The sequence below is a fragment of the Anser brachyrhynchus genome (genome assembly GCF_964034855.1).
Source record: "Anser brachyrhynchus genome assembly, chromosome: 17".
Taxonomy (NCBI): Eukaryota; Metazoa; Chordata; class Aves; order Anseriformes; family Anatidae; genus Anser; species Anser brachyrhynchus.
This window is the reverse complement of record NC_137710.1, coordinates 3,718,132-3,729,764: the sequence shown is the minus strand read 5'-3', so window position 1 is coordinate 3,729,764 and position 11,633 is coordinate 3,718,132. Positions and strand designations below refer to the sequence as shown.

General features: G+C 40.7%; 2 protein-coding genes across 11 annotated transcripts in view; both read right to left on the bottom strand.

Moving 5' to 3' along the window:
• Window positions 1-11,599, bottom strand: part of LOC308179656 (uncharacterized protein) — a 224,520-nt gene extending 212,921 nt beyond the window's left edge. Inside the window, exon 1 of the mRNA XM_080560193.1 lies at window positions 11,579-11,599. The gene's annotated coding sequence lies outside the window, so the exon portion shown is untranslated. The remainder of the gene's footprint in view (window positions 1-11,578) is intronic.
• The window catches only part of DNAH10 (dynein axonemal heavy chain 10), a 68,639-nt gene that overhangs the window by 10,983 nt on the left and 46,023 nt on the right, over window positions 1-11,633 (bottom strand). For 5 of the 10 annotated variants that reach the window (XM_080560137.1, XM_080560129.1, XM_080560136.1 and 2 more), the window contains 16 exons: window positions 11,327-11,556; window positions 9,962-10,235; window positions 9,412-9,516; window positions 8,759-8,913; window positions 7,865-8,019; window positions 7,445-7,628; window positions 6,616-6,816; window positions 5,233-5,442; window positions 4,745-4,840; window positions 3,900-4,071; window positions 3,269-3,400; window positions 2,553-2,764; window positions 2,313-2,480; window positions 1,860-2,040; window positions 622-767; window positions 17-357 (listed from right to left, as the gene is read on the bottom strand). In XM_080560137.1, the coding sequence (XP_080416263.1) occupies window positions 211-357; window positions 622-767; window positions 1,860-2,040; window positions 2,313-2,480; window positions 2,553-2,764; window positions 3,269-3,400; window positions 3,900-4,071; window positions 4,745-4,840; window positions 5,233-5,442; window positions 6,616-6,816; window positions 7,445-7,628; window positions 7,865-8,019; window positions 8,759-8,913; window positions 9,412-9,516; window positions 9,962-10,235; window positions 11,327-11,556 (2,768 nt within the window). In that variant the 3' untranslated portion in view covers window positions 17-210. Of the gene's footprint in view, window positions 1-16; window positions 358-621; window positions 958-1,859; window positions 2,041-2,312; window positions 2,481-2,552; window positions 2,765-3,268; window positions 3,401-3,899; window positions 4,072-4,744; window positions 4,841-5,232; window positions 5,443-6,615; window positions 6,817-7,444; window positions 7,629-7,864; window positions 8,020-8,758; window positions 8,914-9,411; window positions 9,517-9,961; window positions 10,236-11,326; window positions 11,557-11,633 lie in introns of those variants that run through there. The other 5 variants (XM_080560133.1, XM_080560131.1, XM_080560132.1 and 2 more) reach the window with 3 other exon arrangements.

Below are 11,633 nucleotides of genomic sequence, written 5' to 3'. Positions count from 1 at the left end.
AAATGATGAAAAACACTTCCTTTTCCAATGTGTTTATTGAGACTACTAGCTTAGTTGTAACATACTATTTAAGGTCAGGTATGCCTAAGTGAACACTACCCCACCCAGGGTGCTGAATCTTTGCCTCTTTGTTGTTTTTTGTTTGTTTTTTCTTTCCCTCCCTAAAGCAGTGAATTCTATGAGAAAAATCTAGTGCCTAATTTCAAGCTGTCAATCTGCATTCAAAGTGAGACAAACACCTTGAAGCACCCAATGGGACATGTGCCTTGTGGTGTAAAGATCAGCTTCAAAAACAAGGCCAACGCCCATCGCGTTCCTTCTCATGGAGGTGGTGTACACCGGTGTCCGGAGGGTATTCTAGAAGAGTGTGGAGGAAAGGAAGACACTGAATAGTTCTTAAAGTGTGTGAAAGCGGAAACAAGAGGAGCCTCTATGAGAGATGGTTGGCTTCAGAAACTCACTCATTCTGTTAATGTAAGGAGAAGTTTCACACTGCATACTTTAAAATGCTAGTGGTGGTTCTGGTTGTGCTAAGAGGGAAAGGACTAGCAGCTACTGAGATTTAAAAGTAGGAAGAAGTTAATAAACAAATGTACCTCAGAGTCCCTAGAGGAAAAGTACCTGGAGCTTGAGCCTGTGCGCTTCAATGGGGATTATCTTCAGAATGGGTAACTCCACCACCAGCACTCCGGGCTTGCTTTTCGTAAGGCAGCTGTTCTCTATGTCCCAGTCTGCGCCTTCCAGAAACAGGCCAGAAACAAAGCAGCCTGGAAAGGCAGAAATGCAACATCTTGTGTAAGTCAAGCTACTAAAAAACACTGTTTAAGGCAACGTTGTTCCTGCAGTGGCTGTCCTTGGCATTAATACAGTCATGACAAAACTTATCCTTTCAAACTGCATCTACACAGAGGTATATTTATTTACCTGTGGTGTCTGTTCGTATAATACAGCTGTGAGCTGTGGGTTTAAAAAAACATTTTCAAATTAAAATTGGCTCAGCTGTGTTATATATGATAAACAGGAATAAATACCAATTTCCTACCAGTTTTCTTCCCCACAGTGGATACCATCCTCAGTATTTGCTCAAGTAATAGCCAAGGTGTGAGAGAACTTGTTCACTCTTGTGGGACTGAAGGTTAGCTCATGCTGACAAAAGGTGTGGGTTTGGACAGAGTTGTTCTAATACAAATGAATACCAAGCATTTTTGTTGAAATGTTGGTAAATACAGAATAATCTAGGCTTGAAGTGACCTTTTTTGTTGTTGTTAACTGATAGCTATATTTGGCAAAAAACAGATTTTTCTTCTCCATTTCCAGTCAGGTGTGATATGCGAAAAGAGTTGCTTACCTGGCCCTTTAGCCAGAGGTTGTTGCGTTTAGTGATCAGAACATTGACATTTCTAAGAGATATATATACACAATACGTAATACAACATAGTTGTATTTACTTTTTTTTTTTTGCTTAAATACATTATTTGCAGTGTAAATGCATTTTTTACTTAGTCTTAGCAAGTTTATAATGTTTCTCCCATTAAGAAAATGCATACAGAGATAATAAGCAAGAGAGAGCCAAGGAGAGGTTGGAAGTTGAAGAAATATATGGGGGTATGTGTGAAAGAAGCTGAAGAAGATCATCGTTTGTGTATACACTTGCTCGGCAGCAAACCAGGAACCTGAACCTAGCTGATTTCCAGCTTGTAATCATGCGGACTGTTAAAACCATAACCATGCGTATTGTCTGCAGAGGTATGATCTAAATAATTCCACTCAGTAGGTGAAGCAATTTCTCTCCCTCTCCCCCACTCCTCTGGCCCCAATTAACTGTTTTTTCCCCCTCAAATGATCATAAAACCACTTACCTTGTATAGACCCTTCAGTGATGTCTTCTGCAGTCCTGTATTTAGTCACCTCAGTGTAGAGGGTGGAATGATCCAGGGGCCACCTGTTTTTCCTGCAGGTGGCCTGAACAAGAGCTGTCAGGTACGATTCTGGAATGTGCAGGCCTGAGAGCCACATTACCTGTGGTTCGCGCTCGTTAACCTGCAATCAGAGAAGACAACCTGCAGCACTTGTTCTCTTCTCCTACCACCTCACTCAACTCAGAGGCCAGCCAGCTTAAAGGCAGTGGCTAGGCTTCCTTAACTCCACCGTTGTGCAGTGAGTCAGTCTCATTCTAGGTGTTAATTGACATTAGTTCAAGTAACTTATTTAAAGCAGCGTGGTTTCAATGACTTCTGCACTCCAGCACTAACTTGCACAGCATATCATGCAGATTAACAAAAGAAAAGAGCTTTCTGGAGTGTCTTACTCACCCAGCTGGTATACTGGTTATACCTAGCTCTAAAGAAAATAATCCAATTTCCAAGTGTTTTTAGTGTGTCAGGGGCCAGCCGCCGCCAGATTCCAGGAATCTGTCCATTAAAGAGAGCCCGAGCCACATCGTCCAGTTCACTGCTCATTCCAACTTCCCCAGACAAGGCCTGGAAAGACAGTGAGAGTCCTGAGTGCCTGAATGGGCACAAATAAAGTGTAGTAGCTGTGCCCTTACGTACTCGCTGTAGTTCAGCCAGCGACTTTGCCATGCGAATGATCAGCTTATTAAAACGTTCCAGTTCCTGCAACAGCACCACAGTTGTAGGGGATATGTCTAGTCCAAAACCTTTTCGTATCTGGGCAAGATCAAATACTTGTGGTATCTTGCTTTCTATATCCTTAGCAACGTGTGCAATATATTCATCTCGACTGATTCCTGTACCAGATTCACCTGAAACAAAAAAGGGTTAGTGAGACTATATATGAATAAATTATCCCTTCTATTATTCTCTAAGACAATTTTGAGAGCTGACTCACCTTTTGGCACCAAATTCTCTGCCCAGTCCCTGTGGCACTGACATTTGGATTAGAAGACTTCCCGCATGCCTCAAACTGTGCCTCAGGGCACATGCTGAACAATTTGCATGCTGGCAGGACTAAGCAGTTCCGCTGCTTTGCTTGCCTCCCAGTCCCTGCTGTTTGCTGCCTCTGCTCCACGAGGCCACTACACATTGTGCTGGCAGGCAAACACTAACCTGTGCAGCTGCAGAAACCTCTGCGTGCCAGCCTGTGGCAACGTGCGGGGTGCAGGCAGCGCTACTGGCTGCAGCGGCCATGCCAGGCCCCAGACCCCCTGAAGTGGGCAGGGGCACGGTTGGCATCGCAGTCTCTTAGCACAGAGCTCGCCACCTTAGTTCCTATTTGTGAAAACAGTCCAAAGGGATGGTGAATGTACCTGTCTGAGGCTGCAGCTCAAGAAGATGAGACCATATATCACGAACTGCCTTTGTATAATACCCAATCTCAGCGTTCGCATGAAGCCCAAACACCTCTGGAGTATTAGCAAGCGGCAGAGATTCTATCGCTACTGCAATACAAAAACATGTTTCATAAATATGCCATATATTAAGCCACAGCTACCAGACCAAAAGAATGCTGCAGAGAATTCCATGAGTGGCTTTTGTTATTGTTATGATTGAAAAAAATCAAATGCTATAGCTGGTTTTGAAACACTGCAAGGACTGAATAAACATTTTAGAGCATGAAATACAGACAGACAGCCACACCCACTCCACCATGGAAAGGTACCGCATTTCAAACATGCTGTTTACTTGGGGAGGGCTTTGTTGGAGTTTTTAAGAACTGCAAAGAGCTGGCTGGTAAGCTCACATGTTAAGAGGGCCTGCTCATATAAGGCAAAAGCATTATCAGCTGTGGATTATAACTTTGCAATATGTACAAATACTACGCCTGAAGTTACTTTCAATTTCTCATGTCCACCACTGGCCATGGGGAGAGCAGGAATACTGTAAGTAGATTTATTTATTTTTAATGCTAACTTATGTGCCAGGAAAAGCATTGCTTACCAACAAAGTCATCTTTTACAGTCCCTCGTGGAATCTTATAATCAACCTCATCATTTTTATAAAAATGAAAGGTTTGGAATGTGTCGAATATGAAATCACCAAGGTACTCATCCATATAGACGGTCAGAATGCGACGATCAAAGCTATCAATTGCACGTCCACCATACATGACCTAGAAATAATAATACTAATATTATACCACTGGCTTTTGGGGCAGCAAATACAGTTTAAAAAATAAAATCACTGAAAGGTCCAAAGCACTTGCTGCTGCAGTGACTGGATGACTAATGCTGTTTCCCTTCAAGGCTTCTCTAGCTCCCTCTCAAGGGGAACACATGAAGTGTTTGACTCAGTATGGTAACTGCTCGGGCCCACTTCTAACAGCCAGTCTTAGTGATCTGTGTGCAACAGGAACTCCCTTAGGTAACATATCAGTTGTGATTAAATGCTGCAGAATAACAACATCTTGTAAGATGTCCTGACTTTGAACTGGCCAGCTGCTACACAGCGCGTACCACATACAGCACTGCAAGAGCTTTAGAAATACCCTTTCATACAGCTCACATCAGCAGTACTCCACTTTACTACTAATACTGTAACACTGCCATTCGGTACCTTTCATAAGAGGATCCCAAGGGCTCTTTCACTCCAAATTAATTAAGCCCCATAACTCCCCTGTTGTGCAGTTAAACACAACGGCCCTGTTTCATTCAGGCAGTGAGACAACTGCCCAGGAGAGATTCTCAACCAGCTTTACTTTATGATGTAGCTCATACAGAAAGGAAGCTTCATTTGTCAGGATTCTTTAACCATCCATGTTCCTTAGTGACATTGTAGGCACTCACCTCACCAATAAGGTACTTGAGACTGCTCCAGGGGATTTTATCATCATTTTGCTGGAAAGCTTTCGTCAAGTATGTGTTCAGAATTTCCATGCAGACCTAATAAAGTTTTTTAAATGTGTGAGATAAGAAGATTCATAAATCATCTATACATGTCCATAGATTTTACTTCACATAGTTCTTGTTTGAAAGCTAACAATAGTTTCTTCCTCAAAGAATTAGAAAGTTAAATGTACATCTTGTTAAGAAAGGAAGCCCACAAGGGATGCAATATAATCATGAAGGACTGGGAATCTTATTTTTAGTGGCCAAAATTTACGTTATAGAAGATCATGAGTCTACATGAGTCCACAGCAGCAGAAAAGAAAACAAAAGGGAAAAGGGAGAGGCAAAATGTCACTGTGAAAAAGGATTAAATCTGGATATATCATGTTTTCAAAAATAATTTGAGCAAGTCAAGAATATAAGAGCTATTGTCACTATTTTCTTACCTGGAAATCAGATTCATTAAAGTCATACGGAACGTTCCAGCCAACCTTCCCAAACTTCCTTCTCTCCTGAACCACAGCATGGAAAAATGCCAAGACATAGACTAAGGATTTAAAGGCAGGATGTGGGCATTGCTCTAAGGCTTCTTGGGGAATTTTGAAGTAGGTGGCTTGCATATTTGGCTTCAGACCATTAGGTGGTTCCGTTACAACCTATGAAAATAATCAGGGAAGCCATCAATTACTGAATTGCCTCAGGAAAATAAACAGCGAATGTATCACATTCTCTAAGTCAGTTACACAATGCAAACTTGAAAAAAAAAAACGATCACCTTCCTGAATTCATATCAATATGGGATTTTTTCTTATGTAAAGACATGAAACTGACCTTTTAAGTACATCAAGGTAAACATACACATGTAAAGAGAAAATTGATATTATTTTAGAAATAGCCATGTTACTGGAAAGACATTAATATTTTATCATACTTGAAGATCAAATTTACTGAAATATTATCAGTACTTTACACATTTTTCTGTGTCCTACATATCATGACAGTAAAATGTCTTAACAGTCTCTAACATGTCTTTACTGGTGATCAAATGAAGGCAGAGCCAGCTTCCTGGTAACATTTTCAAAGTGCTATAAAACCTTTGATCTCACCGCGCATTGCTAGACCTACAAAGTGCATATCTGCAGTCATAAATCAAAGGTACGTTGATGCTCGCTTCTCCCCGCTGCATAATTAGGCACTACTGGAGATGATTACTCTAGAGCTGTCATTGATACAGTAGAGCCCATATTGGGTGGATCTGTTATACCACTGCCTTCAAATCTGTGAAATACAGTTATGTTTACAGGAGTGGTTCACCACAACAGAAGTAAAGCAGCCAGAGAAAAGAACATTAGGACAGCATCATGGCTTGTGCCTTCAAAATAATCAGCTCAGCTTGCTTGTGAACTGGCAGCTGGAAACCATTATCCTATTACAGTGTCTGCTCTGCTGGTACTATTGCCAGGCTAGGCACAGACCTCGGTTCTGTACTTCAGCACCTGGGACTGACAGGGTTATTTCTGACTCTGGATATACTTGTGGCAACATTTCAGTCTGAAGAGCATTTGTCACATCTCCAGGTTTACTCACAAACCTCTACTCTGAAATAACTGCTTCATGAAAAAAATGCTGAACAGCTTTCACCCAAAGCTAAAAAAAAGTCACCAGAAGATAAACAGGATGATGAAAAATGTATTTGGCTTATGAAGCCAAAAAGCCATACAGCCCAAGTCAACATCCTACATTCAGGTCATGCTCCTCCCAAAGCCCCTCTGTTTTGCTGAATAAGCAGGCCATGCTTTCCTGACTGGGGTTTCCCCACTGCACGGTACCTTTAATGACTTCTGCAGTATTCCAATTGGGAAGCCCTCGGTAGGGTCAGTAGTCAGCCAGAGGCGAAAGTCTGGGTGAGGTTTTGTAATTTTCTCCAGGGCCTTTTCCAGAGTGACAAGCCACCTCACCAAAAGGTGACAGTTCTGCAACATCAGCCACTCTCCACTAACCGCCACGTTCTCCAGCATCTGCAGAGCAATCTTAAGAGAGAAAGAAAGAACCGTCTGTTAGTAACTCTCCCTTTATCCTGCAAGCAAACCGGCTCTAATGGGTTAGCGCAATGGATTTCTTCCTGCTAGCAGGCGATCAGAGCCTAGGAAGTGGTGTCTAAGCGAAGCTAATTGGAACTCTCCCACTGAACAAAAATACAGCAAATTCAGTCAGCTGCTAAGCTGTGACCACAACCAAAAAAGAAAGCTACAAGAAAGACAGAAAGAGCAGCAGGATCCTGTTTATGGTAACAAACACTGTTTTCCAATCAACTCATGTCCTTACACAGAGACAGGGTCACCGATTAACCTTTGAAAGGCTACAGAGCAATGTCTTCAGCTCAACTATTTTCTAACATGAAAACCTCATTCTGAACGTAGCCTAACCAAACCCATAAAATCAGCCTAACAGCCAAATGCTCTCTCTCACATTACAGGAAAGCATTATTCCCAGGCTGGCATATGGTACGCTATGTCTGAAGCACAAAGAAACTCCATTTTAAATGGAGCAGGCCTTTGGAAAGGAAATTTGGACAGGCCCGTGACAATAACAGCATGATATGCCATTCTCACACTAACTCACTGCCGACAGAATGTCCCAACCTCCCACTGAACTTACCTTTTCCTGGCCTTGTCCCATGGCTAGAAATTTCAGTCTGTCCCCTCCGAAGCCTGTCCTCTCAGCCAGTTTCATGAGGTCACTAATGGGATCAGAGCCAGGACTTAAGATAAAAACAACTGGTGAGTAGGGACTGCTCTGCTCAAAGATAGCTTCAAAGCTGATCACAGGGGGCTGCACATACCTGGTAGGAAAAGAAGCACAATAAGCTGCTCTACAAAAAAGTAGCCATCATGTGTAAAAGATGACTCTTAAACAGACATCAACATTCATAGCAGACTACATACAAACGGAACAGAGACAAAACATGCTCTACTGTTTAGACAAAGTATACAAACCAGTTACATAACTGATTACAACTCCAGTTCTGTGTGAAATACCTGAACAGTAGTATTCTGATTTAAAACGAGGGTGACTTACCTCTCACTCATTGTCAGAGTAACATAGTTTGTTACTGCCCGATATACCCGGTCCACTCGGAAACACCGCAAAAGTAGGAGTTTCTGAAAGTCTGAGAGACTGTTTTGGTACTGCATGGGGAATGGCATCTGCTCCAGAGCATCTGTGTCATACCACTGGCAAGAAAAGGTGGGAGACAATGCAGACAGATCAAATGGATCTATCAATGAAATTACTAGGAAAAACAGAGCAAAGCTATTTGATTGAGGAAGGGCTAAGAGACTCAAGGAGAACGAAGAAATTCAACCAGCTGCAAAGATATATTGAAAGATTTTACGCTTTTTTCAACATAAAGCATTCAAATCCAGAAACATATCTGTACTTTAATTTTATGACAAGTAATTCTCTTAAGATATAGAAAACAGCAACAAACAGTATTAACAGATTGCTTACAGAAAGACTTCTTGTAAAGCAAGAAGACATGGAATGAAACTGAATGCAGAACAAAGGAAAGCCTTTGTTTGTAACTAGCCTATAAAACTCATTGCCACAAGAAGATCAAAGTACAATTTAGCAGTACAAAAACAACAGCGAAATATTGACTGTTGAAATCCAACAGCAAAAATTCCACTGACTCGAATGGGACAAAGAACTCATCTAAGGCATTTGACTGGAAAATAAAATGTGTACAATATATCAGAGACAATTCGGGGGGGGGTTGTCATTTAAATAAGAGCCCTAATTCTTCTGGAAATAAGCCAATCACTGAGTTCAAGAAGAAAAGGAAGGCCTTGACAGAAAAAGCCAGTGGTGACATGCCTCCTACAGAGTCCTATGGCACATTGCATCATACTTGAACATTCAATTCCAGAAGAAAAACAAGGAGAGAGAACAGGATTACAGAAAAGCACGTACATTTTTCCATACATCTGGATTTTTTTCCACATCATCTGGAAGAGATTCAAATTGCTCAGGAAATAGTTCAGACAAGCGAATTAGGTCTTCCCAGCCTTGATCTGGAAGCCAAGCGAACGGTTTCTTTCGTGTACTCTTCTCCAGGGAAATATTGCCTAGTCACATTCAGAAACCAGAGTGACTGTCCATGGCATAAATTCTCCAATACATGACCACACATATAGTCCCCACTGCACAGAGGAACCATTTGGAAATTTGTCTCTGGAAGCACTATGAGATTAAACCGGTCTGCTAAAGTAAATATGCCATTTCACAAGTGCTTGCCAAAGTTGTATCTTCTCAAACATTTCTAAAATTATTCATAAAAAGTTAGAAAATAACAAGACATTATTTTCTCAGGTAACATTCTAATTGTCCATGGCTAATACAAGATTTGTCAACAACTGTAAGGGAAAACAGATTAGCCTCTTCACTGTTTAAGAAATTAAAAAAAAAAAGTAAAAATCCACAATTTGTGTAAAACAACATATTTCAGCTGACTTCAGGTGCTAGCTCTCACAGCAAATCATATCTAGACAAAATCTACCTTTGAAAGATCTCCTAGCTATCACCACATATAGCTATACATTTATATATATAAATATTCATGTTACCTTTTAAAAAGAAGTCAAGTTCTTCTTGTGGAACTCTGTCATCAGCTTGCTCTATCTTGATAGTCATATTAAAGGAGAATAATAACTTGTGCTTCTCAAACAAACCTACATTAAAAGGAAAATATTTTCAAAAATATGGTGCTAAAACGTGGAACAGGAGCAATCTTTAAATCTACATCCTGCCTCTGGTCACCCCACAAAGATCTGAGTGATCAAAGATAGGGCTTTGGGTCAGGCTTACAGAAGTATAGACCAGCTACATGTTTGGAATCAAAATGGCATCTGTGAGAAATATCCAGGAATGCGAGATCCATAACAGCAATTTGCCATTTGTAAATCCATTAATTAAAGCATTTTTTTAGGTTATATTTGTAACATGCATAGTTTCTTCAAACAGAAATAGAAGTAGCAAGAGTAAACCAGGAACAATGCTGAGATCTGAACAGCAGTGAATTTGTTTGTGTTTGGTAATTTGCCTCTAATGTAAACCAGCTGAAAGCATGGCTTTACCAAGCATTTGAACACCACAGTATCGCTAAATTGCACTAACCTGTGCAGCCGTAGTTATAGGTGTTAAAAGTCAATGCATCCATGATGTTTTCTAACCTCTTCAGAAGAACAGGACTGGGCATGGATTTCCGAAGAGAGAGTCCAAAAACATCTAAGAAGGAGACCAGGGAGTACTGATACATGATGTTGACAACTGACATTTCAGACAAAACGGAGAATAAGATGGCTCCCCTCCTGGCAGCTGGTCTGTAGCCATCTCGAAGCCGATCAATATCCACCGCTGTTGTCGCAGCCAGATTAAGTTTTTCGATCACCTAGCCATATATAGATATTATGCACATGTTATTAACACGCGGGTCCATAGTGTATATAACACGTCACAATAAGCAAAGCTATTCTGTGGCTAAGCCATGTTGAAATAATAATGGCGAACATTTAGCACCTAAAAATATTGCGTGTAATGGCATGCATTAAAACCATATGAACACCAGGAGGCAAGATACTAAAGACTAGTAACATCCATTATTACTTTTAAAAAGACTGTATTTATGTAAAAACGCAAGTCATCTTTAAATCATAGATTTAAAGGTTTTTAAATACCGTAGCAAAATTTCTCTTAGAGTAAGGCAAACAGGACTCTTTGGAGAAATAAGGGCTAGTTATCTTACATGTCCCCTTATAGTCTGAGGAGTAAAAAAGACACTGCTGAGGCACAGTGCCCATCCAACTGGAGACATCTGAACTAAGTAAAAAGAATCATGCCCTACCAGTGCCTGCCTCCCTCTGTTGACTATATAGGGAATCTGGGCAAGTAACCCTAAAGAAGAAGTATGAACTGTAAAAATCAAAGGTTAGAATAAACGAGTCCCACCTTGTATTTTTATGGAAAGTAAAGGCAAAGATTAACACAGAATCATGGAAATAGTGTGGAACAAACCCTCTGGGGATGTTTAGTCCAACTTTCTGCACAGTACTGGACTATCACCACCACTAGATCAGGTCAGCTGTGGTTTTGCCCAGCTGACCTGATCTAGTGGTGCAAACCTCCGAGGACAGAGATTCAACATCCTCTGAATAACAAATATCTTCATTTTTCATTTCAGATCTGATACAATCCAACATGAAGATTGTTTCAGAGCTGAAAGAAATACATCACAAACCCTTTGATTTAGAACCGTAAAGAACCATTACTTTGGTCCTTATAAGGACTTTCCTGAAGGTAGGATTTTTTTCTCTGATGCAAAAAAATACTGCCCAATACTGAAAGATACAACAAACTTAAAAGATTTCTTCATTGCTTTCAAACTAGTTCCTAGCTTCAAGGATGAAAGAAGATGAAGCACAATGAAAATGAAAGAAGTTCTATAAGCAGATATCCTTCCCAAAAAAAAAACAGAGCTGGTACCTCAGTAGCTTTGGATTTCGTCTCTTCCAGGGTTTGCACCAAGTCTAAGTTGTCCAACATGTTTCCTGTAGAGGAGGTCAGCTCCCGAAGGAGAGAGTCTTCCAGATCTTTCAGCAAGTTTCTGTTGTCACTTGTCTCCTGGATTAGATGTTCTCTCTGTTCTTCCAATTCCCTTCTTTCAAAACCCGTAATGACACTGAGCAACTGATCCTCTAGGCCTTTTAGTGTAACTACAGATAGAACGCAGCACACACAGGTTTTTTTTGTTTGTTTTGTTTGGTTTTGTTTTGTTTGTTTTTTTAAATAA